The sequence below is a fragment of the Aspergillus saccharolyticus genome, assembly GCF_003184585.1.
Source record: "Aspergillus saccharolyticus JOP 1030-1 unplaced genomic scaffold BP01scaffold_68, whole genome shotgun sequence".
Classification (NCBI taxonomy): domain Eukaryota; kingdom Fungi; phylum Ascomycota; class Eurotiomycetes; order Eurotiales; family Aspergillaceae; genus Aspergillus; species Aspergillus saccharolyticus.
In genome coordinates, this window is record NW_020290678.1 from 2,776 (window position 1) to 29,039 (window position 26,264).

General features: G+C 39.4%; 4 protein-coding genes across 4 annotated transcripts; 2 read left to right on the top strand and 2 right to left on the bottom strand.

Annotated features, from left to right (window-relative positions):
- Nucleotides 1-336: 336 nt before the first annotated feature.
- BP01DRAFT_211285 (uncharacterized protein) lies at nucleotides 337-671 on the bottom strand. The gene has a single exon (XM_025571083.1). The coding sequence runs from the start codon at nucleotides 578-580 to the stop codon at nucleotides 368-370; it is 213 nt and encodes a 70-aa protein (XP_025426429.1). The 5' UTR covers nucleotides 581-671; the 3' UTR covers nucleotides 337-367.
- BP01DRAFT_361234 (arsenate reductase ArsC) lies at nucleotides 558-1,324 on the bottom strand. Its single transcript, XM_025576100.1, has one exon. The coding sequence runs from the start codon at nucleotides 1,169-1,171 to the stop codon at nucleotides 764-766; it is 408 nt and encodes a 135-aa protein (XP_025426430.1). The 5' UTR covers nucleotides 1,172-1,324; the 3' UTR covers nucleotides 558-763.
- Nucleotides 1,325-2,437: 1,113 nt separating this feature from the next.
- Nucleotides 2,438-5,940, top strand: BP01DRAFT_419425 (arsenic resistance protein ArsH; the record flags this gene model as incomplete). Its single annotated transcript, XM_025579407.1, has 5 exons — nucleotides 2,438-2,638; nucleotides 2,707-2,811; nucleotides 2,909-3,144; nucleotides 4,892-5,378; nucleotides 5,440-5,940. 5 exons carry the CDS (start codon nucleotides 2,438-2,440, stop codon nucleotides 5,845-5,847), a joined length of 1,437 nt encoding a protein of 478 aa, XP_025426431.1. The 3' UTR covers nucleotides 5,848-5,940.
- Nucleotides 5,941-6,368: 428 nt separating this feature from the next.
- BP01DRAFT_395849 (arsenic resistance protein) lies at nucleotides 6,369-16,854 on the top strand (the record flags this gene model as incomplete). Its single annotated transcript, XM_025578424.1, has 5 exons — nucleotides 6,369-6,686; nucleotides 6,744-6,886; nucleotides 6,946-7,032; nucleotides 7,110-7,721; nucleotides 16,846-16,854. The coding sequence occupies exons 1-5, from the start codon at nucleotides 6,431-6,433 to the stop codon at nucleotides 16,852-16,854; spliced, it is 1,107 nt and encodes a 368-aa protein (XP_025426432.1). The 5' UTR covers nucleotides 6,369-6,430.
- Nucleotides 16,855-26,264: the final 9,410 nt, after the last annotated feature.

Here is a 26,264-nt window from a genome sequence, read left to right on the forward strand (position 1 = left end):
TCTTTCGCTGTAAATTATTTCTTTCCTGACAAATTTGGAACCTCGTCGAGGCCGCAATTATTTCTGTTCCACGCCACCTTGCCTTAAGGGGGAGGGTTGGGTACTATTGTGGGAACGAATTCCATTGTTATGATAAATGAAGAGCCGGCGATAGAACTCGAGCCCACCACCTCTAAAAAGCAAGGTGACTATTCCGCATTTTTGAAATTGCCTTGGACCGCTTACCACTGGGCCACCACAACCGGCAGAATGTAATGTACTTGTTGATTTCAATAGCATCACCTATAAACCCTCATTGTTCTTCTTGAACCATAACGTCAAGAACCACTAGTCTACACCAGTTGAATTTCAATTTGCTACCTCCCTATTACATAACACATATCCCCTGTGGCGGCCGCGGAGCCGCAACCCACACGACCCTTCCGAGTATCATGGGGTTTCCTACCGCACCAAACCGTGTCTGGCATAGTTCACTACGAAATCTACTCCACACTCTGTGGTCATATATACTGTCGGAACATGCTATCTTACATTCTATGCCACATGTAAGTGCATAAGGGATATTTCTTTTGCCGTACATGGTAGTAGCTCTGACATATACTATTTCCCCCCGAGCAGTGGAATATGTAGAGCCGTGTGTTTTCAATCACTCATTGTACAAATATGACTTGGAGGTACAGGATACAGTGAATGAAGCTGGCAAACGGCCACTGCGGCTGTTCAGCTGCCCATTGGCCCACTATACATCCTCTCTCAAGCGGCATCAACTCGAAGACTGGATTTCAGCAATAAGACCCTCAATGCGCTGACGAATTTCCTGTCGGATAGTCCGTACGGCATCTAAGCCTTCGCCGGCAGGGTCGTCAAGCTTCCAGTCGAGATAGCGTCTTCCAGGAAAGAAGGGGCAGGCGTCGCCACAACCCATAGTAATGACAACGTCGCTGGCTTGAATCGCATCGGTGGTTAGAACCTTCGGTTTTTGGTCGCTGATGTCGATACCTTCTTCGAGCATGGCCTCGACGACGACGGGGTTGATGGAGTCGCCTGGGGCCGACCCGGCGGAACGGACTTCAATGGTGCTGCCGGCGAAGTGGCTCAGGTAGCCAGCGGCCATTTGGGAGCGACCGGCATTGTGGACGCAGACGAATAAGACGCTGGGCTTATTAGCCATCGTGTATGTATTAGGTGATCAGTGGAGAGGTCGTTGGGAATAGCTTCTTGAACGTGCCAGTGACCTCGGTAGCGATGTGATTATCAAGATCGAAGTACTTGGTGGGTGTGAAGAGTGATAGCCTCTAGGATATGTCAAGGAGGTAAAATGGGGATGCATTCCTCTAAGCAAGAGAAACATAAGGAGGATGTTGGCTGGGTTTTATATGCCACGCGTTGGCTTTACAAAGGAACACATCTAAGATTGATCTAGAACATTCTTATGTATGGCTCGGAGTGTTGGCCCACCAACACAACAGCGTTTGACGGGGGCTTTTCATAAGTCATAGTCGCAGTGCACGTAAAATCACACCTGGAATAGAGCCTACAGTGCTAGGGTCGAAATCACTGTCTCATCATATGAATGATGAATTTCGATTTAGCATTTAACAAATCTGAACTGGCAGCTGGCGGCCTGCTTTCTTATGAGGCCGACACGTTGTCGACTTTGGAGATTGTTTTGACGTTACTATATCCATGGGCCATTCCAATTAATGGCAATCTGGATGTCACTTGGGTCTATCACTGGTCGAAATTTTGGTAGGGAATCACTGCATTTTCATTTTGACAAATCACAAATCTAGAACAATACCAGTATGTCATTGCTTCGTTATGATTGGACAGTAAGAGCAGGCTGTCACTCATCTGATATGATTGGTCGTTATAAGTATTACCCACCTTAACAATGTCAGAACTACTATACAGTACTGTACAGTAGCACCTCGATTAAAACTTTAAAACAGAATATCAGGTATGGACGAGTTCGTTTGTTTGTCGAGATTTATAGGGGATAACTGACTTGTCTTCAAATTTTCCTATACTATTTATACCCTTAATCTGCTGGTGCTAGATATGACCACCGCAAGTATCTCAGCCAGATTTTGGTTACGTTGTATTGGTAAGCACCTGGATCGGCGGGATCCACTCCGAATGTGATGACATACTACCCCGGACACCTCTCCCCTCCGTAGTCCGTGCCCAAGTCCGTGACGTACCTGCTACCAAGAATTCACCTAAAAACAAGCATAAAGTAGTGCTCAACTGCTTACATTCAATCATAAGAACGGCTTATCGCTCCTCCCTCCGTGTGTGAGGGTAAAGCACAATACCTCCTGTCTGCACTCGTAAACTCAGCTTTCTACCAGTCCCAGCACAAGAGACCCATCAGTTTAGATAAGCAAAATTCCCTTGAGGGTTTATAGTGTTACCGAGTTGGAAAATCTCCAATATGTCCAACGATACCTACAATCTCGTCCAGTCCCGCTATGGTGACATCGCTAAGCAGACTTACACCACTCAGCAGCACGAGAAAGAAGAGCAGATCGCCAGAGCCTTTGGCTATAGTGCGGAAGATCTCAGTTCGCTTCCAGAGAAGACGAATCTCGGGTTAAGTTGCGGAAACCCAGTAGGGTTTGCCAATGTGAAAAAAGTCTGGTGCTTGACTGATGTCTTCGAATGACGGTGACCAATGGAAGATGCTGACTTTCGAGTATATAGGGTGAGACGATTCTGGACCTTGGCAGCGGCAGCGGCATTGACGTCCTCCTGGCGGCCCGTAAAGTCGGGGTAAATGGACAGGCAATCGGCGTTGACATGACAAAGGTGAGTGGCTCGAGTTTGATTTTTTTCTTTTCCCTATAGATACCAGGATTGACAGTAGACACAGAACATGATCGAACTCGCTGAAAAAAATAGACAGAAGGCGGGAGTCTCCAATGCCAAGTTCTTTGAAGCAACTATCAATTCCGTGCCACTACCAGACTCCAGCATCGACTGCATTATTAGTAACTGTGTTATCAACCTCGTCCCAGAAATCGACAAACAGGCCGTCTTCAAGGAGATTGCTCGCCTACTGAAGCCGGGCGGAAGGATTGCCATCAGTGATATTCTGGCTCGAAAGCCACTCCCGGATCAAATTACCAAAAACATGGCGCTGTATGTTGGGTGTATTGCCGGAGCGAGTGAGATCGCGAGATATGAGGAGTATCTTGAGCAGGCCGGATTCGAGGGTACGTATACTGCTATCAACGGCACTTGAGAGTCTTCTGTACTAATTGCCACTAGGTGTACTAGTTGTTGACGCGAATTCGGACCTGAATCTTAACAAGCAGTCGTCGTATTTGGCCCAGAGGTCGTGCTGCGGCAGTGGGGGTTCGAGAAGGGGGACTACGAGTGACGTTGCAGAGTTGGATTTCAATGAGTGGGTCGGTCAGTCATTACCCTCCATTCTAGTTCAAGCTTGAGCGCGCCGTTGACAATTCTCCCAGGCTCGTTTCAGATCTACGCTATCAAGACTTAAATTACTTTCTTAAGAGCTGTCAAGGAGAGGCTTGAATCCAGCTTGGCGAGGACGCCCTTGCAGTACATGGCTCGGACAAGCGCAGTCTCATTGGTCCACAACAAGTATATAGAAAGGGGTGACCGTAAGAACTAGCCGAATCCATAACCAATTAAATACATCATCGCGTGGTCAATCATTTAGCAGCTGAAAGATATCCATGTTCTTTACCATGCAGCTGGCGCTCGACTGACACCCTAGTTCCGATCGCACATCCTGCATGTTGGAGTAGCTTCGCATGGATGAAATAATAGCGACTGCACTTTCGCACGGGGTACATTGTCCTGATTGTCTGGAGTCACGGTGCCTGTTGGGTGGTTGTAATGTTGAAGTATCGGGAGTGGGAGAGTCGAACGAAACACTCAGCTCCGAGAACCCATCGGAATTTCGGCGGTCTGATATAGCTATCTGTTGATAAGTAAATAGGCTCGAACTCGAGGTCGATGAAGCAGACGCTGTAGCCGTTCTCTCGGATGATGGATCTTTGCGCTCGTAATTTGATGAACTTTGTCCCTCACATTCCACTGTATTTAGTATGGGAGATTGCTCCGAGTGCGATCGCGCCACTAGCACAGGCTCCGAGCGCGACGTAAGAACAGAAATGTATGCTGTATGTGCTCTTAGGAATTCTTGAATTCTCTGATCAGAGACACCATGTAATGTGAGCAGCGAGCGGAGAAGACAGTTCTCTACTGCCACCTTTCGCCCCGCCTCTTGAACCTCTCGTGTAGCATGAATGCCCTCAGTCTGAAATTTCTGCAGGCGTTGCTCAAGATCGTGTATATATTCTCTACGCCGTGCACGCGAACGCCGTTGATTATCGCGAATTCGTACTGCTGACAATATTTGGTCAGTCTGGAAGATTGTTAGTAACAAAGAATGGAGCTGGCATGTATGAATCGCCTATTTAATGATGGCCGACCTTGGGTTTTCTCGGCTGTTCGTTTGGATTCTCGATCCTCATCGTTGTCATGTTAAGATGGCAGTAACCTCTGCTGTGGCGATCGGGTAATTCGGAGGATCCAGTATGGGCAAGCATGAGAGGAAGAGTCAAGTGGTAGGCTAATTACCAAGCAAGGCTTAGTGCCGAGAAACAAATCCACTTAAAGACTGTTGGGAATTTTCCCTCTTCAAGAGCCAATCAGCATCCGCCGGTGACATCTACTCGTCGCCTTTCGGTTACCCCGACGGTGGCAATCTAGGATTTGTTCGAATCTATACATAAGACATCTGTTCATCGGAAGCGCTATCACCAGATATGCAGATGATTGCTCGTTTTCGAATTTCCTCAGCACGCAAAATCACCCTGGTCAAGGGCTCAGCATCGATTCTATCGCCCTACAGATACACCACCATGGCGCATCCCGCGGTTGCCCAGCCGGGGCCAACTGTTCCCGACTTCGTCAACGGGCATGAGAGCATACAATGCCCATACCCGTCTCTGGCTATACCGCAGAGCGAGGATGATGCCGATATTCGTCAGCAATACCGACCCTTCATTCTCGACGACGCGGCCGAGGACTGGGTCAATGCCTTGGAGCTGACAACCGCCATGAACTTGGCAATGCAGGAACTGCAAAAATCAAACAACCGACTGAAGGTGCTGGTGTTATACGGCAGCCTGCGTCGGAGATCCTACTCTCGCCTGGTGGCGCTGGAAGCCAGCAGGATTCTCTTGCGTCTGGGGTGTGACGTGCGTGTGTTTAATCCCGAGGGGTTACCGGTGAAGAATGATACCGAGCACGGCCATTCCAAGGTACAAGAACTCCGAGAGCTCAGTAAGTGGAGCGATGGGCATGTTTGGGTATCTCCCGAACAACATGGGAATCTTGTGAGCATTTCATTCCCCCCTTCCCCCCAATGCATAAGATCTTATTACTGACCACCCACAGACCGCGGTCTTCAAGAATCAGATCGACTGGATCCCGTTAAGTACCGGTAGTGTGCGTCCAACGCAGGGCCGGACCCTCGCTATTGCGCAGGTGTGCGGTGGCTCGCAATCGTTCAATGCTGTTAACTCTCTGCGTCTTCTCGGCCGGTGGATGCGTATGTTCACCATCCCTAATCAATCTTCAATCCCGAAGGCGTATACACATTTCCCTGATGAAGGTCAACCGGGAGATCAGAGACTTATGCCAAGTGGTAACCGGGACCGACTGGTGGATTGCATGGAGGAGTTTGTAAAGTATACCTTCCTCATACGGCCCCACTTGGAACTTTTTGGTGATCGGTTCAGTGAGCGGGAAGAGAAAAGGGCCAAGGAGGAGAAGCTGCGGCTGGCACGAGTGATACAACCCTAGCTTGATAATGGGATGGGTCCGTGTATATACCTGTGGCATTGGAGAGGTCAGGCTCTAGGCTGTATACTTTAGTTACTGCATGTGAATAATCAGATTTATTGAACAACATCCAGATGTCCTCCAACTCTTTTCTCCTAGCTTTGGGTCATAGCAAACAATATTCACGACTATCTGTCAAAACTCCTGCAGGTTGCCCTTTGCTGTCGCCCGCCCATTTTCAACTTTAATATGCTATTTCTCTGGTATTTGGACAGCAGTAGTGGGCTCGGGTAGAGATTGCGTTCCTCAGTGAGTCACCGGCGTACTTTAATTGGCTTCCACTAGAGTCCATAGAGATTATTTGTCAGCTGCAAGCGTAGTTCAAGAAATTCCGAGCAGCGGCCAAAACACGGCTTGACCAATCAGCATCAGGGAATGACATCCAGATGCGAATAAATGGCCTCGTCTTTATCAACTCTAACTGTATATATAGACCTCCACGCGTGTTGCTCGAAGCTTCTCCCGAGATTTAACACGTCACCCGAACTTCCAACGATCAGGCTCATCGCTTTCAATTGAATCAGGACCATCTCATCATTTGAATATGACTGATAATAACCCTCCAATGGGTGCTGCAGCCCAAACGCCTTCCGCTCCCAGTGATATAGAAAAACAAGCAAGGCCGTCAGACTCACCGCAGAGAAAGGATTCCGCCTTTAAAAATCTCGGCCTTTTGGACCGATTTCTCGCGGTATGGATTTTCCTGGCCATGGCAATTGGTATTATTCTGGGAAATTTTGTGCCAAGCACCGGACCTGCGTTACAAAGGGGGAAATTTGTTGGTGTCTCAGTTCCGATCGGTAAGGGTTCAACGATTTTGTGCACTGTCTTTTCTATCTGCTAATACAGATTAATAGCTGTTGGCCTGCTTGTCATGATGTATCCCATTCTCTGCAAAGTGCGTTTTGAGAGCTTGCATCAGGTCTTCAAAACCCGTCAGATATGGGTTCAGATTGCGTTCAGTATTGTTGCTAACTGGATCATTGCCCCATTTTTCATGGTAAGCCTTCAAGCTTCCCACTACCTCTTTAAGTCAGAAATCAACACGAAACACTTTAGTTGGCGTTATCCTGGGCTTTTCTTCCAGACGAACCCGAGCTACGCCAGGGGCTGATCTTGGTCGGACTAGCACGTTGCATCGCTATGGTAGAAATACTCCACCCCCAACAGCCATTGGGGGCAAAACGTTATTTTTGTACTCTACGATACTAACAAAGACTTAGGTTCTAATCTGGACGGGTCTGGCAGGCGGCGACAGCGAATACTGCGCCATCCTCGTCGCCGTGAACTCCCTCCTGCAAATGGTCCTATTCGCACCCATGGGCGTCTTATTCATCCAAGTCATCAGCGGCGATAGGATAGCCTTCCAATATTCCACCGCCGCGAAAAGCGTCGCTGTCTTCCTCGGCATTCCGCTGGGCGCAGCAATCCTCACGCGCTTCACTCTCCGCTGGGCGACTAGTCCGCGATGGTACGACGAGGTGTTTCTGAAATGGGCAAGCCCCTGGTCTCTAATTGGGCTTTTGTTCACGATATTGATGCTGTTCGCGTCTCAGGGTCGTCACGTTGTTCATCAGATTGTCTCAGTTATCCGGGTGGCCGCGCCGCTGATTGTGTATTTCGCGGTTATATTTTTCTTGACGTTGTTAGTTACGTACAAGTTGCGCTTTGGGTATAAGCTCGCTGCTACGCAGAGTTTTACTGCTGCCAGTAATAATTTCGAGTTGGCCATTGCCGTTGCTGTTGCTACCTTTGGGGCAGACAGCAATCAGGCGCTTGCTTCGACTGTTGGGCCACTGATTGAGGTGCCGGTTTTGTTGGGGCTTGTCTATGCTGTTAGATATTTAGCGAAGAGACTAAACTGGAAGGATTAGTGAAGACTGCTCGTTACCTCGATCGGTCAATCGGTCCCGAGGTCGATGATTGATTTTCCTTGATTGAGCACAATCATGCCTGCGCAAAAGGTCGCATCATGGTTTAAAGGACCGCACACAGGTGTATCTACTTCTCTTCGAATGCCTAGTACGTAAACCAAATATCCAAAAGACCACCTAAAATTGCGTACATTATGCAACTCATGAGGTTCCTATGTTTGTTCTGTTCGAGGACCCGTGGGTGTGAGTTAGACCCTTCACCCGAAAATTGAGGGTCGCGGGTCACCCGCTTGAGGTTCACCCGCGGATCGTGCTGTGTTTCTTTCCCGAGTGGGTCCTGCCTGCAGCAGTAGTGTCCCATCGTGATGGCAAGGAGATCCGGGACATGGCTTGATTCCTTACACATCCTGCCAAAATGCTTCGAACCCGAAGCCCGCTCGACGCCAATCTCAGCGTCTCGTATACCGAGCATTCTTTGGGTGCTAGTAGGCTCTAGACGAAAATCCTCTAGATATTTGATGGATATCTGGAGTAAACCATGTTTGCCAAGATGGTATAGCCGGGCCCACGCTAGCAGCTGCTTCTCCACTGATGTGCAATCAATACTATTGCCCTCAAATTTCTTGGTGAAATCTCAATGGGAACGGTCATTCACAGATACAACAACAGAAGTATCCTCTAGTCTTACCCATCGGGCAGCAACAATTTTCCAACGTAGGCAACTTGCAGCTTCCTCATTTATCTTCTATTGATAAAAAGTAGCTGGCAGAGCCAGGTCCTATTCTCTGTCCTTTTGATCTCTGTTTATTTTGAACAACCTGCTTATTCAGAGTAACGTTCCACTCGGTCTAGTAGTGACTAGTGTTCGGAGGTTGTGCTCATCAATGGCGTATTAACAGGTCGAAAAGAGAAGCTGCGAAGCGGAAACTTGATATTAAAACCAATCTTTCCACCATAGCTTATATCAAGCCCTGGAAGCAGGCTCTGCGAAAGCGTGCTCCTAATACAGCTGAGTGGTTCGAACAAGAGTCTGCGTTCAGTAGGTGGAAAGAAGACCCCGACACTGCGATTTTATGGTGCTCGGGCACTATTGGTGTAGGAAAGACAGTACTCTTATCCAACGTGGTTGCCAAGCTATATGTATCTCGCAGAACCGACGAGTCATTTCTTATTACTTTTGCCAAGAGGATAATGAAGCATCACTCGCAGCAAGGAATATTCCGGGAAGTCTGGCTTGTCAATCATTAGATGATCAGATCGAGCGTGCCGAGGACGACGCTCTACGAGATATGCACAACGACAGCCAAAATATTCTAGACGAGAATGATATTGTTGCATTCACGATATCTCGTCTGGAAAATTCTAAGAAGTATTATTTGATCTTGGATGGCTTTGACGAATGTGGTGGTGAAGATATCCGAAAGGTGGCCGAAGCTATTACTCAACTATGCGATCGGCATCCCGGGATTTTGAAATCCCTCTGCATAGGCCGTCCAGAGCTCGAAACGCAATTGCTTAAATCACGAAAACCAAAATACAAACTCTCAACAACCCAAAGGAAAGTTGATTCGGACATGGACCGCTTTATCACAGGGGCTCTAGACCGCTGCCTTCAAGAGGAACAATTAATGATCCAGGATCCAACTCTCATCATTACCATACGTAACACCCTACAAGACAAATCTAATGGAATATAAGTTTCCAAGTTTCAATAAGTTGGTCTTTCACTGCGTTCCCGATATGGTACTTCTTGGGACCCATCGGCAAGCGGCCCAGACATAGGAGGTGATACCTTGGCGTGATTACCGCATTTTTGTGACACTGTTGTTGTCTGAAGTCAAAGAGAATGATTTGTTGACCGTTCTATGCGAACAGGTTTCTGTGGGCGCGTTTTTCCATCGACGAGCTCTGCGTGCAAGGGAGTAACAATGACATACTGGAGGCATTGAATCATCTACCACGTGGACTGAATGGACTATTCAATCAAAAGCTGCATCGAATTCAATCTGGACCCAGGGCAAAAGAAGCAATAAAGATACTACAATTTTGTGACTCACTCAAGCGGCCATTGATAATTCCTGAGTATCTAGAATTATTGAGTATTTCCCCTGAACAAAAAGCTCTAGATCGTAGGAGATTTATCAACGATCTAGACCGGATTACCGTGGAATCTTGTGGGTTGAAAACGATTGATGAAGAGGATACCACTATACACTATGCTCATTATAGTGTGAAGCAATATCTTTTCGGTCCCTATGGTAAGCCTAAAATTGACTTCGACATGAGAGGTATTGATCGGCAAGTCGGCTATCTCTGCATGACCTACCTGAATTTTAGCGATTTTCAACGACAGGTGGCAAGGACTAGAAAGAGTTCAAATACTCCTTTAGAGCCCATCCGAATCGGTAGTCAAGCGTTATCCAATTCAAGAGCTGTCACCGCGAGTCTTGCGAAAAGGCTGCTGTCTTATAGTCCTCAACTACAGCACCTCAGCCGTCGAGAGCTCGAAAATAAGTACGAAGATATACTTGGCTTGGATTCTTCAGATCTGGACCTCAAACGCGAGAGAGATGTCTTCTTTTGGATTACGCCACAAGGTACTGGATAGATCATTTGAGAGATATTGAGCCACACGAGGATATCAGGTTATGGCGGCTATTCTGCCGGTTTGTGGAGGGCAATGATGTTGTGGCAAGCAAGCCCTGGGAGACGAATCAGAAAGGCTCCGAGGGAGATGGCGCTATGCCGTGCATAATATCGTGGTTACTTGCCTGTAAGAATTTCACCTTGCTTCGATACCTGGGAAGCCATAAGCCACACAGCTTGACTGAAGGTGTCAAGCGTGAGATTCTTCGCAATGCAATGATGCATGATACCTATCAATTTACGGAGACGATAATTCAGCAAAGCGAAAAACGGAGCAAAACCTTGACTCTGGGATTGGTATATGCTGCGAAAGAGGGAGCAGTAAGGTCGCTGGATCGCCTGCTACAGGCAGGAGTTGATGTTGATGCTCGAGTTGACAACTAAACAGTACTCCAAGCAGCAGCGGGAGCAGGAAGACTTAAAGTGGTGGAACGACTGCTTGCTGCTAAGGCTGAGGTCAATGCACCTGCTGCTCCTTATAACGGACGAACAGCACTTCAAGCAGCAGCAGAGGCGGGGAGTCTTAAAGTAGTAAAACGACTACTTACTGCTGAGGCTGAGGTCATTACACGTCCTGCTTCTTTCAATAGACGAACAGCACTTCAAGCAGCAGCAGAGGCGGGGAGTCTTGAAGTGGTGGAACGACTACTTACTGCTCAGGCTGAGGTCAATACACGTCCTGCTTCTTTCAATAGACGAACAGCACTTCAAGCAGCAGCAGAGGCGGGGAGTCTTGAAGTGGTGGAACGACTACTTACTGCTCAGGCTGAGGTCAATACACGTCCTGCTTCTTTCAATAGACGAACAGCACTTCAAGCAGCAGCAGAGGCGGGGAGTCTTGAAGTGGTGGAACGACTACTTACTGCTGGAGCCAACTCAACCCGTGCTGTTTATCTTGGTAGTTAAATAGCACTTCGAGCAGCAAAAGCACCACCTTTGCACAAATGTGTGTTGGTTCGATCTTGATAGGAAGCTTGCGTCTGATGGTACTTAAACAGAATGTTAAGCACAACTTCTTCATCTTCGAGAAACAACCTAGTGTTCAGCAGGATGTAACAATGGTGACTTTAAAGTTCTATTGGTTTGTAGTTGCTCCGTCTCAGATAGAGGATAATATGTCATCGAACTGAGACAGTACTCAAATGATATATCACTCATTGACCCCTGTATAGATTTTATCTATACTGATACTATCAGTCAGTTGAATAGTTGAGCTACTAAGTGGACTAGCTTAGTATGCTCTTCTATCGCGATTTATGTTATTACAAACTATACTGACAAGATTGTCAACATTGTTTTTTAAACTGAAAGAAGGTGACCTATCTTGCTAATTGAGAAATTTGGTTATGGGGGATTACTAGTAGCTCTTTTATGAGATCTTCAGTTACGAAATTATAAACAAGATAGGATAATTCTAATTCTCAGTCTCTCTTGTCGTGTCTTGCTTTATCACACCTGGATTCTTGGACAAGCAAGAGATAAAATAAGTGCAGCAGTTTTTGGTGTCGAAATTAGTTTTGTCAAATCGGAGTTTAGCTGAATATCGGAGAGCGGAAATAAAGGTGCCAGATATGGAGGATACGAGCATAACTACAAGGATTGAGGAACTCTCAATAGACTAGGTTTAGGCTCGTATCTATTCCGCTTACAACTAGGGGTAGTACTAGACTTTGAGCTAGTATAATATTGGGTACTGTTACGAATCTGGTTTAATATTCTTCCACTTCCGTTCTAAGATTAGCTTAGCGTTGTTTCAAGTCAGGGCTACAGAAACAAGCAAAGATTGTAAGTAGTGACACCAGTTTCCGGAGGGACAGGTATATTTCTGACCGATCCAAAACCCGAGCACGTGTCCGGCAAAGCGTGTTCCTCATGGACCAAAAAGGTCACTATGACCAGACCACTATGGCCTGATCTACCCGGATTGCACCTATATAGCCTGTACGCCGTGACACTTATCTAGCTTATCTGCTAGTCTAAGATAGGCTTGAAGGGTTGAGGACATATCTCCAGGGCATTACCTTTTTCTACCATCCATAACGGGTCATTCTCGATTGCAAAAAGTGCATAATTAAGTGCAACTTGGTATTAGTCAGACACAAAGCACAACGAAACTAGTTTGAAAAATTCCGTCTGGTACGGAGAGTATTGGAAACAGCTCAATGGTTAACTCGCGCTAGGCCCTTGGCAGTGGGGCAGGAAAACACTCGTCTTGTGTTTCAAGGTCAGACCGATTTCGAGAATCACTGTACAAGCAAGGAAGAAAAGAAAATCTAGAACAGGTATCATGAGATATTAAACTTTATCTTACTAGTGGTATTACATATATGAATTTCCGCTAAATTGAAGAGCCATACACTCTGCACTAACTGTAATTCAGAAAAAGCCCCAGTCTCTGAATTTGTCAGCCTTATCTAAGTAAAATACTAGTCAGTATATACTGCAGTACAATAAGCTATCTGAAACTATCAAACTTTATCAAGTCCTAATATTATATCAGCTTCTGACTATACAGCTATAAGAGTATGATACCAACTATATCTTATAGAAGATATCCCAAGAAGTAATAAATATTATAATATTTATTACTTATTAATTATAGTATTGTATGGTAATCTCAACCTCATATGGCCTTTTTCTATACCGTAGCCATCTCGAGATATAGAAATCCATGTGGAAAAATTTTCAGAGATTTTGCCTGCTTAGTTCAGCTAGAATACTGAATTCCAATCATTGAATTTTGATACTATATATAAAGGTAATATTATATAATATATCTCTACTTTGTTTCAGGCTTATATAGGATTAGTCACTTGATAATCTATAAAAGCTATTCTCACACCTAGATATTAACCGATCAGTACTTATTCTTTAGTTGAATTAGATAATCAATCATTACCATGAGACTGCTTTGCATCTATCTTACTCTAGCTATCCCACATACCGTCTTTACTATAATCAAGGTACTACTTATCTCATTATTTCTATAATAATTACTAAGATAAATCTAGATTAATAGTCTTTAAATCCTCAACAATACTTCTTCAGCGCCGCATGGGGCATGGGGATATACTAGGAATTATTATAATTAATAAAAAGCACTAGATAGAATCATGTTCTAATAGGTTTCAATAGCGGATTCCGAAAAGCTTATGCCTTATTATATGATAGGAAGTGCCGATCTGGCTGCTGATTTCTGCAGTAGTACTTAGTATATACTATTCCAGATCCCTCTATAACTGCGACTCAAAGCTTATCCTGAATTAATAATCTGTCCTTACTATATACTCGAGAGTTTAATCAACAATAGATCTAGTATTATATCCTGGTATGGAACTTCGTCTCCAAGCTTAGAAAGTTGGACATTATCAGATATTTTAATACTCAAAGAGATTAATACTAGTTTAAGTATAAAAGACAGATTCAGCTTTATATATTCTAGCTAATAACAAATTCAGAGCTTACTAAAAGTAAATTTATAGATAAGTAAGTTATAGGCGAATACTTTATATTATTCAAAATCCCAAAGAGTATCTCAGAGACTACTTTATATACAGTCTATTAGCTTTGGAACACATCAGTTAATATATAGAATAGGTTTCTGGTATAAATACCAGTATTTATATTCAGTTCCTTGACTAATAGATAGCTAGCTATATACCTTATATATTGATATTGAGATCATACTCAAGGTAGAGGATTTATTATTAATTATAGGTATAAAGAGCCAATATTCTATCTAATATTAATAATAATATTTTTAGCTCTGCTTAGACCATGAACTACCACAAGCTATACCGTAAATACTCCAAGTAATACTAGACTTAAGCTAGTATCATCTGATAGAATAATTCCACTAAGTATAATACCTATATTAAGAACTTTGAATACTAATCTATTATCTTTGTCATCGCAAGAAGAACAGACCTCTATAGTTAGTACAGATACTTAAGCTAGTCTATATAACTTAATACTATCCCCAACATGTACAAGTATAAAGATATTATCAGTAGTGTACACCGCCTCCAGTTCTTCAGCCTCTGTATATATAAAGACAACTGCCTTAACTTAAATCTCAGGCTTAACTCGACTATTAGTCTATAGAGGTATAACAGAGCTGTAGCAGTCGTCTACTAAAGTCTATTTGAAGATAATATCTTTAACTAAAGTAATAAAATTATATTATACTTCTATAAATAGTCTACTTACAGCTATTTTATTATAGCTTAGGCTATTATTATAGTCTTATATAGCTATAAGATTAAGCTCCTAGAAAAGTAATCAAAAATTTAAGAGTACATCCAGTACTATAACTGCTTCTAAGTAATTAATTACTTATTAAGCTTTAATGGCTTTATCAGACACTAGTAACCCCTCCTAGGAGGTTATAGTTACTTATATAATAATACTATCCTATAAGTATATATTATAGATTACAACTACAGTTGTAGTATATAAAACTCTGTCAAAATAATAATTATATAAAGACAGTATAATAGGATTTAATAGGTACTGGGATCTCACAGTTATATAAGAGGATATTCTGATTTTATTTAATATTATAATTAAGGTTAAAGATCTTAGAAGTATTAATATTAGGTAGGGCTTTTGAAATGAATAGAGAAATAATATAAGAAAAGCACTCTTCTACTAATTATAAATAGAAAGTTAAGACAAGAACTATCAGACTTAGTTTTTTATAGAGTATAGAGCTCTATCCTCTGGTACTAGTATAGTATTATAAAGGATTATGTCTATTTAGCTTATAAGATCTAATTTAAATTATTTACCGAGCCCGCTGTATAAGACACAGATAATTGATCTATAATTATACTTACTAAGAATCTTAAGTTTATAAGTAGCTGTATAAAGCACATCTCTATTAAATAGTATTTCATCTAATATGCCTTATCCGCATATATAGTACCTCTGTTTATTATTTACTCTGGGTACAGGAAGAATATAGCTTTAAGATATAGAATAAAGTAGTTGACTTATATAAGAAGAATAGTAGTAATAAAAGATAATAAGATCTATATAGAAGACTGTATATAATATTAGTACTGTATAATACTAGGGTAATAACACCTTTAGAAAACATCCATAGTATTAAGACTAAATTAAGGTGTTCTATAAGGAATAACTGCATGAATTTTTAGATAATATTAGTTAATAATACCTAGGCTAGCTAATACACTCACAATAGAATTAATAAGCTATAAAAGCTCCTTTTTAAACTCTCAGAGACTTTCTATAGTATTATACTCAAGATTAAAGGATCTTAGCTTATTTGTAAGGCTCTGGCAAAGTAAACAGAGACTTCTAAATAGATAATATAACTTCCATACATACTATGATTATTTAGTTGATCTTAATATTTATTCTACTAGCCAGGAAAGGAATTTCTTATGTATAGAAAACTCTTCGTAGATATAATATATAGATTTAGATGTAAGAGATGTTCAAATAACAGAAATAAGATTATAAGTATAGAACTTAAAATCTAATAGTAAATTCTATAAAAAGAGACCAAAGCCAAAGCTGTCAAGAACTAATTACTTATATAGAAAACCCAGGCAATAAGATTATATATACTCAAAAAGAAGTAGATCTGTATTTAGAGGTATTTTGTCTTTATATATAAGAAGATATAAGAAGCTGATAACTATTTTATAACTAGAGAATAATATTACTCTCGCTTCCTACTCTATCTCTATTAAAGCTAGGTGTGGAGCAGCTGCGATGATTATATTAAAAGACTCTATAGTACTATATACAAGACTAGCTATAATAGTCTTAATCTTCTTCTATTTAGGAATCCTTCCTCACACAATCTTATGTAGTAATTTGCTAAAGATATTCATAAATATAGAATTACTATTAGAAATAAGATATTAAGCTGAGTATAGAAATATACTAAGTCTAATTATATAGTTAAGATAATTATTCTACTAGAGAAAATATACTATTATCTGGTATTATATATAATATTCGGGTATCCAGCTGGGATATTATCCAAGATCATATATACTAGAATATATTAGTAATATTCGGCCAGGCTTTTTAGTAAGCAACTAGTAACCAGAGTTCTGTAAGACTCTTATCAGTAGTAGTCTTTGTATAAGAAAGACAACTCATACTGAAATAAATATATATACCTTTATATATAATCTATTCCAAATAGAAAGTAGCCAGTATAACAAATAGCTTTATTAATATTGCCTTTTTCTATACTAGATAATCTAGGTGGTTCCTAATTATTACTTTGGATTCAGCTATTATACATAGCAGAGGCTTGATTAAGATATTTATAGAGTATTTATACCTTTTTTAATTCTAAGATCTTCTTAATTTTAGGCGCCAGGCAATCCAAGAATCTTTAATTCTTAGAATCAAGATATTGATATTCACCTGCAATTAAGGAGCTAATCTAATCCAGAACCTTTAAAGCCTTGATATCTAGAGAATCTATAAGCTTCTTAACTAAAAGTAAACACAGCAGGGAATGAATAGAACAAGTCAGATTAAATAAAGAAGAAGATATAAGATAGTTATATCTATAATTAATACTTTCTAAAATCACCCAGCAGACATATAATAACTTTTATAATAAATCCTCAAAAAATATTAATAATTAAAGACTTTTAAATATAATTCAGCTTGATAATTCTTCTTAACTAAAGCTAATATATTACATTACGGCTTCAGTACTACCATCAGACAGTCAGGCATCTATAATAAAAAAAGTATAGTACAAAGAGTCTACTAGACTAGATAGTATTACTTCTCTCTATAAAAACTTAATTATATAAGTTAAACTCTGTAAATATATTCAAAGTGCTTCCTAATACTCAGATAGTTTAGTATAAGTCACAGATTATACATGTAAGTATAAATCTTAGCTCTGTTTCATACCTGCTTTACACTCCTGGGCTATGTATGAATAATATGCAAGAGCAGGAACTTGACCCCATATCTCAGGCAAGTCATTATATGCATAATAAAAAGAAAGAACTTCAGTTTGGATTTATAACTAATATATATGTTATTTTTCTTGCTATTTATATATCCTCCTCGATAGTGATACCATGTCATGAATATATATATTATAAGTACTACTATCACTAATCTATTCTTATCTATAGAAAAGGCATATTGTACTTAAGATAAATATTCTTAAGATACTTAGTATACTATAAATCCCTATATTAACTATTATCTAAATAACATTAACTATACTAATTATCCTCCTGATACTGAGGAATACAACTATAATTAATCAAATAATAAGAGATACTATAAAGATTACAATAACTATAATAATAAATATATAAATAATGCGTATATTGCATATACTAAGGATAGTAATATTTTATCCGACCCTATACAGGTTACTAAGGACGAATTTTCTGTTTAGTATTATAACTACTATGTATTTTTCCTATCTAAGAATCATCTATATGTACATCTCGCAATCTATGAAAGTAGACCATCTGAACTAATTCCTAAGAAGTATCTATTAGTAGTTAATATATCTGATATTATTAAATCCGACCGTTACCAAGTTGAAGCCATAGAGTAGCTATTATATATATAGTATACTGTATCTGCTATGGTTGGTCTTAATATAACTAAGAAATATATATCCGTCTGTCTTGACACTGGATGCTCCGCTACTATTATAAATATAGATCTTGCTAGGTTATTAGAGATAGAAATATACTATACTAAAGTACCCCTTAATGTCTCTGGCATTGGTTCAAGATATTAAGCAATGGAATATACTATATTTAAGATATATATCCCAAGACAACTATATAAAGATTATCTAGTATAATTATATAGTTATTTATTATATACCGTCGTGACTATCAAGGCCTATTTAGTCAAAAACCTTCGTCCAAATCTATTAATAGGTATAGATATTATAGGATAAGAAGAAATTATCCTAGATTATAAATAATAGACTGTATCTATTTATAGTTATTAGAATTTCGTCTTTCCTATTTAAACTTAAGTTAAACCTAATTATATTAATATCTCTGTATATATAAAGTATACTGTTATTATGCCTTCTTATTCCTATATCTCGGTATCTATCTGTGTTAACGCAAACCTCGCTGATACTAATTATATCTTTCTATCTAAAGACAATACTAGTGTATCTATCTATATATATTTAGTTAATACCTCTTGCTTATTTATCAAGGCAGTCAACAAAACATCTACTCTAGTTACTGTCAGTTACTGTGCCTGTATTAGTATCTTAACTAATAACAACTTTATAACTATATATTATATTAATACTGACATCACTGAGTTGGGATATTCTTATACTTATACTAAGAATAATCTCTATATTCCGCTATATCTAAAAGACAATTATATATCTAGTAGTTCGTACTATTACTATATCTCAGAAGTCTTAGTATATATCACTGATTTGTCTTCTAAGAATAAGAGTATATTTAAAATAAGAATATCTAAGTATCCATCTTAGCTAATTTATATCTATATTCCTGACATGAAGGTCAACATATCTAAATTATCTAATAGAATAACTATCTATAGAGATAATAATACTATTCACCGTCTTAAGTCTATTCTTATATCTTATAATATTTAGGCTAATTCTAATAACTCTAATATCAGTATAGCTAATATTTCTAAAGATAAGTAGATATAAATATCTCTTAAGAAAGATTGGGAAGAATATATACCCAAAGCTTATATATATCAAGTTCCTTAAAAGGATTAAGAAATAATAGATATAATATTTAACTCTCTCTATACCACTAGGAAGATATTATACACCAAAATATATATATCTTTATCTTACCTGGTGTTTATTGTTTAGTGTATGGTTAATAGTCAGCCGAAGAGTTGAGTAGTAGTTGATCTATATAGTATTAATAAGAAAACTAAACTAGACTATTATTCTATTCCTCTCCAGGAAGAGATTCTCAAAATACTTCTTGGTAAATATTTTATTACTATTATTAATACTATTTATTACTTCTATTAATAGCTAATTACTTATGAGTATTGAGGTCGTCTGGTAATAGTTATGTATTATAGATAGGAAGTTTTCTATGTCTATATTATAGGTTTTATTAATTTAGTCTTCTATATCCAGCGTTAGATGGACCTAAATCTGGCTGAATTTTATGAATTCTATTATATATATATTAACAATATTGTTATTGTATCTATAACTTTAGAAGAGCATCTTAGATATCTTAATATTATATTTAATTACTTAGAATAACTTAATCTAAAGCTAAAGCTAATCAAAGCTTTTATTAGTTTTCTGTTCATTATCCTCCTGGGACAGAGAGTTGATAGTCTTGGTCTAAGTATTCTAGATAATAAGCTATAAGCTATTAAAGAATTATTATTCTCTAAGACTCTTGTCAAGCTAGATTATTCTCTTAGATTAACTAGTTGGCTTTGTTATTATATCTCTTAATATTCTTAGAAGATATTTATCTTATAGAAATAAAAGATACTACTTCTAAAGAACTATCCTAGCAGTAGATAAGACTATATATCTTATACTATCTTTATTAGAACTCCGGAAGAATATTAAGTATTTAAAATATTATAGTATAAGTTTACTAATCCTAAGAAGCTTATCTATCATAATCCCAAGAGACAGCTGTATATTAATCTTAATATATATTATAATAGTTATAGAGTTATAGTCTACTATATTAGTAAAGATAGATCTAAATATAAGAATCTAAGCAAGCCGCCCGTAAGAATATATATACAATCTATCCTATTTCTAAGTTAGACATTGACCCCTGTAGAATAAAACTACTAGTCTACTAAGCTGGAAGTCTTATATCTTATATAGACACTTTGTAAATTATAATATATAGTATAAGCTATATCTCTATCTCTTTCTTCTATTATCTATACTAATTATTCTAGTACCATCGCGATTTCCAAGTAGACTATATTCAATATCATAGCCATGGAACGCCTGAATCTTTACTTAGTATAAATATCTTAGTATATCTAGTAGTATAATCTTTATATCTTTCATTGCTTAGGAATAACAAACACTGTAGCTGATGTATTATTGAGATTACTATATTTAAAAGACATTCTATATATACTACTGTCTAAAGAGTATAATCTTAAAGATACTTCTAATAATATATTTATCTTATATAGACTGTCTTATATTAAAGTATCTATATATATCAGTTTATCCGTCAGTATCTACACCCTTAAGCTAGACGAGAATTTTATAAAATATATTTAAGAAGAATATACATCTAACTTAAGAGTATCTATAATTATTAATATTTTAGAGTCTAACTATAATACTACTCTACTATACTTTATAGATAATAGATTACTATATATAACTAGATACATTACTCATAGTAAAAGTAATAGAACTGTAGTACCCAACCCATCCAAAGATAATATCAAGAATAATAATATTATTATCAAAGAGCCGTAGCTATATCTATCTTATTTAGTAGTACTGGAAGTCTTTAAAGCTATTAATAATAACCATAATCATTAAGATATAGATAAATGCTATATAGAACTTATTAATTTAGTCATCTACTAAGTAAGAAAGCTTCTTAATAACTATATTATTTATTACCCTGATTATCTAAATAATCGCATGCGTAAGCATTATCTATATAGGCAACTTCAGTCTATCTCTACTCCTGCAATTCTATTTTATATACTAACTATAGATTTTATTATTATACTTCCTAAGTTATCTAGATATAATCAGCTTCTTATTATAGTCGATAAGTTCACTAAGCGTCTTGGTCTATTACTAGATAGATTAAAATAGACTATATCCCAATAGAGAGTTGCTCTTATAGACTATATATAAGTATATAATTAGAATATATCCCAATATTTTATTTCTAATCAAGACAGCCGATTCATATCATTATTCTAGAAGAGTATATTTAAGTAAATATATATCTAATAGTTTTATTCTACAGCTGCACACCCGCAGACTAATAGTCAAAGTAAATATATTATCCAAACTATTAAAGTTATAATATGCTATAGTACTATATAAAATATTTTAAACTAAATTACTCTTCTACCTAGTATTATCACAACCGTTAATTCTTTGCCTAGTATAAGCACCGGACAGTTGTCTTACTATCTGATATTCGGTATATTCTTGAGATAGCCCTGGTTAATAGTAAAATCCTTACTATAATATACTAAATATTCTAAGATATTTATTACTAACCCTATCTTACTAAAAGATACCCTGTCTACTACTTTAAGCTATTCTCGTATAGAAGTAGTGATTTCGTGTCAAAGTCGGTTGTAGGGAAGACCCTTATAAAGTCATTATGGAGCTGTTCATTAAGTTGTTCCTCGGAAGATTCCCGGGACGGGCGAGAACTAGCTAAGATCCGCCCAAGGCGGAACAACAAGGCAGAATCCTTCTCAACACCGTCAACATCGCCAGCAGCCATAACATATGCCGGTCTTTCATGACGACGTCCTCGTCGCAGATACATATAAATAGAGACATGAAGTAGGTCTAAGATATAGTAGATAATCAGTGATAGTAATATCTTTCGTATTCATCAATCTTTTTATCAGCAGTGATGTCTGATGCGCGCACCCACTGATCATCTTTAGGCCCATATCCAGACCAGCGGACCAGATACTTCAGGGCGGGCTTTTGATATCAACCTTTGTAGGTAAGATACTTGTTAACTATTGCCTCAACTTCCCAATGATCAGTTTTACCAGGGAACCTCTCATCGACGATAGTGGGAGGTTTTGGCAGCTCTCGCCCAAAGAGATCTTCACCGGACGGAGCGGGTTCTAACTGAGAAATCGACACCACCGGATGGATAGTCTATGACACCGGTAGTTCTAATCGGTATGCGTGACGTCCGACGACTTTCTGGATGCGAAAAGGTCCGACATATTATTGAGCCAGCTTCCGTTTAATATCTTTAGTGCGGACAGACGGTATGGTATAACCATGATACAAGCGTAGATACACTTGATTGCCCACCTCGAACTTTATCGGCTTGTGCTTAGCATTATAATGTCGTTTTATATATATTCATGCAAACTTAAGCGCCTCCTCAGCATTGAATCTGCAGGAAAAGTCTTGGACCTCAACATTGCGAGCATCGGCGGTGTAGATATCTCTGTACTTCGGGATGACCACTTCGACACGGGGATAAGGTTTAACCGACACAGGACGTTCGGCAGGAATAGGGACAGGAGGATCAACATGGACAGGACGCTTAATTTTTTTAAGGATGGACTTCACCAAATGCCATGGTTGGCGAATAGGCATGCCGAACATCAGTCGGTGTGGGGATTCGCCTGTCGCGGAACTGACAGATGAATTGATTGTCGATATGATCAAGAGTAGAAGTGTAGACCAAATACTACCATTTTGTCCAGCCTGGGTAACACTATGTCGCAGTATAACTTCTACAGTCTGTATCATCCTTTCTGACTGACTATCTGTCTAAAGATAAGCTGCAGTCAAATAAAACCACTTCGTCTTTATTTTTGAGAAAAGTCCTTTCCAGAATCTGGATATAAATCGTGCATCCCGATTAGAAATAAAGAAATAAGGAATACTCCAGTCTATTATTTGTATATACTCAATGACAGCTAGCCCCCATTGATCTGCCTTCCACTTGGAATTACCCGGGATCAGTCCAACTTGCTTTGTAAATTTATCGACAAGCATAAGTAACTAATCATGTTCCTAGATACTTTTTAGTAGGTCTGTAATGAAATCTATTATAATAGTGTGAAAAGGTGCTAATACCGGGATCAGTTGGAGGACTCTATATGGTTGGTGCTTCCACAAGTTGTTTTGCCTGCAAGCTGGATAATATAGGATATAATCTTATAGAAGCTTTCTGCCTTTGTGTATAGTAAGACTACTGAGTTCAGGAAGGCAATGCTTAATACCGATATGGTTGCGCTCATCATGGATAGTATAGAAAATTTCTGGTACAACCACACGGGGAATGTAGATCTATGGCTCTTCTACAATAGGATGAGTACTGTCGTCCTCGACGTTAGGAACAGTCTCTGATTTAGGGTGAGCGACGTGTTTGTTCATGTAGAGGATGCCATTATGTATAAAATAAGGAAGACGGGCATCAGGGTCGGAGTGCAGGATATTGATGATTTCTGAGGTACAGGGATCAGTGGAATATTCCTTAATAATCTTTTTCTTGAAATTATCGTCAATTTCGATAGTGAATGCAGAGAAGATAGTAAAAGTGTTAATAGGAATATCTTCAAGGTCATGTTTATTTAGTGTATACAAAAGTCCTTTACGGGGAAGTCGGGAGAGTGCGTCGGCAACAGTATTAGTATTCCCAGGACAGTATTACACTAAAATATTAAACTACTGAATATACTGGCTCGCGCGGGCGAGACGAAGATTCAAGTGTTCTACTACTACTGTGTTGAAAGAGGTTTACTTGCTAATCCCGACCATGCTTGCATGGTCCGTGTAGATGACAGGCGGCTTGATTAATGCTTATATTAAATAACAGAGTTTTCGCAGCCCCCAAATGAGACAGGAAACTTTAAGTTCTGTAGGCTAATAGTTTCTCTCGGCAGGGGTGAGGATCCTGCTTAGGAAAAGCACCGGTCTGACTTTGGTACGCGCGGGCGGTTTCGATAAATCGATATCCGCGGAATCGTCCTTGGACAGATCTTTCAAGGGGTTCGACTATTCCATCTTTCTATTCTTGGTTGGTTCGATCTTATTATCATAGATATAATATACTATGATGCCGTGACCATTTCTCAAAGCATCAAGATTGATAAACAACTGCGCCTTGGAATCAAAATATACGAGGGTCTTAGGATTAGAGAATTCAGCCTGAAGCGTATCATACGCCTGACGCTCTTCCTTAGTCACATTGGATATGACTGCCTTAGACGCGTATTCTTGTCTTGATCGAGGACATCCGATTGACTGACCGGAGGAGTACATTTTGAGCATAGCGGTTTTCCGATTTTAGAGTGGTGCGGCTTTCTATATATAGTGGTTGACGTAGTGTCTTAACCAACCAGTCAAACCGAGGTAATGCTCAAGCTCCGACAATGTCTACGGGAATCGAAGGGAACGAATAGCTTCTAGCTTTTCTTCTGGGGTGGTAAATCCTAATGCATCGACCTTCTGTCCCAGGAGCACCACAGACGGGAAACTGATAAAAGCCTTGGTCAGTTCCAGCTTGATATTCATCTCCTCAAGCCTACCGAAAAGAAGTCGCAGGTGATGAATATAATCCTAAAAGGACCTAGACAACACGACAACATCATCAATATAGGCACGGACGAATGCTTAGAACTCAGCTAGGCTCAGATCCATCTGTCTTTGCATATATGGTACAGAATTTATAAATCCTATGATTGCTACATGGAAAACCTCCTGACCGCGATGAGTGACTATAGCGAGACGGTTCCTGTGCAAGGGGTACACCAGCCATTGATAAAAGAATCGCGCAGTATTAATAACAGTAATATAGCAGTAGCCAGCTACTATTTAAAGAATCTCGTCCTGCGCAGAAACAGGATATATATCAGGTTCGGTCTCGCGATTCACTCCTCGTAAATCCACAACAGCACGCCCTTTGGATACACCATTGACTGTTTTCTACACCACGAACACCGGGTAAGACGTGGGGGTATGGCCCTTGGTATAAGACATCTTTCCCGCCTTGTGTAATAGGTCAAATGTAGCATCAATCACCTCTCGATCACGCTGAGGAACACAATAAATCCATGGATGCTGGGTTCGAACACGCTCTTGCTATCCTTCCTTAAGCGGGACTCGTAGCTATTACTCTTTAGGGATACGCATGATTCCCACGTTGAGTCCATTAGAATTTGCCTAAATATTAAATAATTTGACTAATCTCTCAAACTCCTATGTCTCACGTTCACAGCCGGGGCGCTTATAAATTATCACGCCATTAGCCATTTTTACTGTCTTACCGTCACCAGTGTCGACTTGTAGTAGAGGTGTCCTGTCGATATATTCAGGATATGGAAAACCACTTAGTAAACACCTCCCTTTAGAAAAACCGACTCTGTTTTATCACAGACGGGGGCAGTATCGCCAGGGGCGGATGCAGAAGATTTAGTCTGGGGAAGTTCAGAAATATCATGCATAACAGGAAAAGCTGTAATATATTTATTATTCCTTAACATACCAAGTCGAGCACGACGACCGACTTTCACAGGTACTGATATGTGGTTGGCTGCCTCGATAAATAAGAAGTTAATATTAATAAGATAATGATTTAAGGATACTCTGGTATTTCCAGGCTCAAAGATATAGTCAGTATCTGCGAGCTGTATCTTTACCTTGACCGGAATGTGTACCTTTGTATGCGGAGGGATAACTACCGCATAAGTCGAATACACTGGAGTTCTCACCCTATTCGGCTTTATATGGGTAAAGACGGGGAAGGTAAAACCTCAGTAGAATTGAATATATATCCTCTATCTTTCACAGTCCATAATAATACCTTCTCTACTAAGCGTATCAGTCCCGATAAGGAGATTCGGGCGAAGACCATCCACTAGATATACTTTTACTATAATTACAGCATACTCAGGAACGGACGTATCTGTATTCTTATTACGAGGGAAATACACCTTAAACACGACAAAGGCATTTGACTTGTGGGAAGATCCAATGCCAGAGATATTAAGAAGAGGATCAGTAATCTCAATACTGGTATCAGGTATGCTCCTTGCCAAGTCCGCATTAATGATTATAGACGAACATCCAGTATTAAGACATATGGACGTGTACGAATCAGTACAGTTAAGACTAACTTTTGCTGT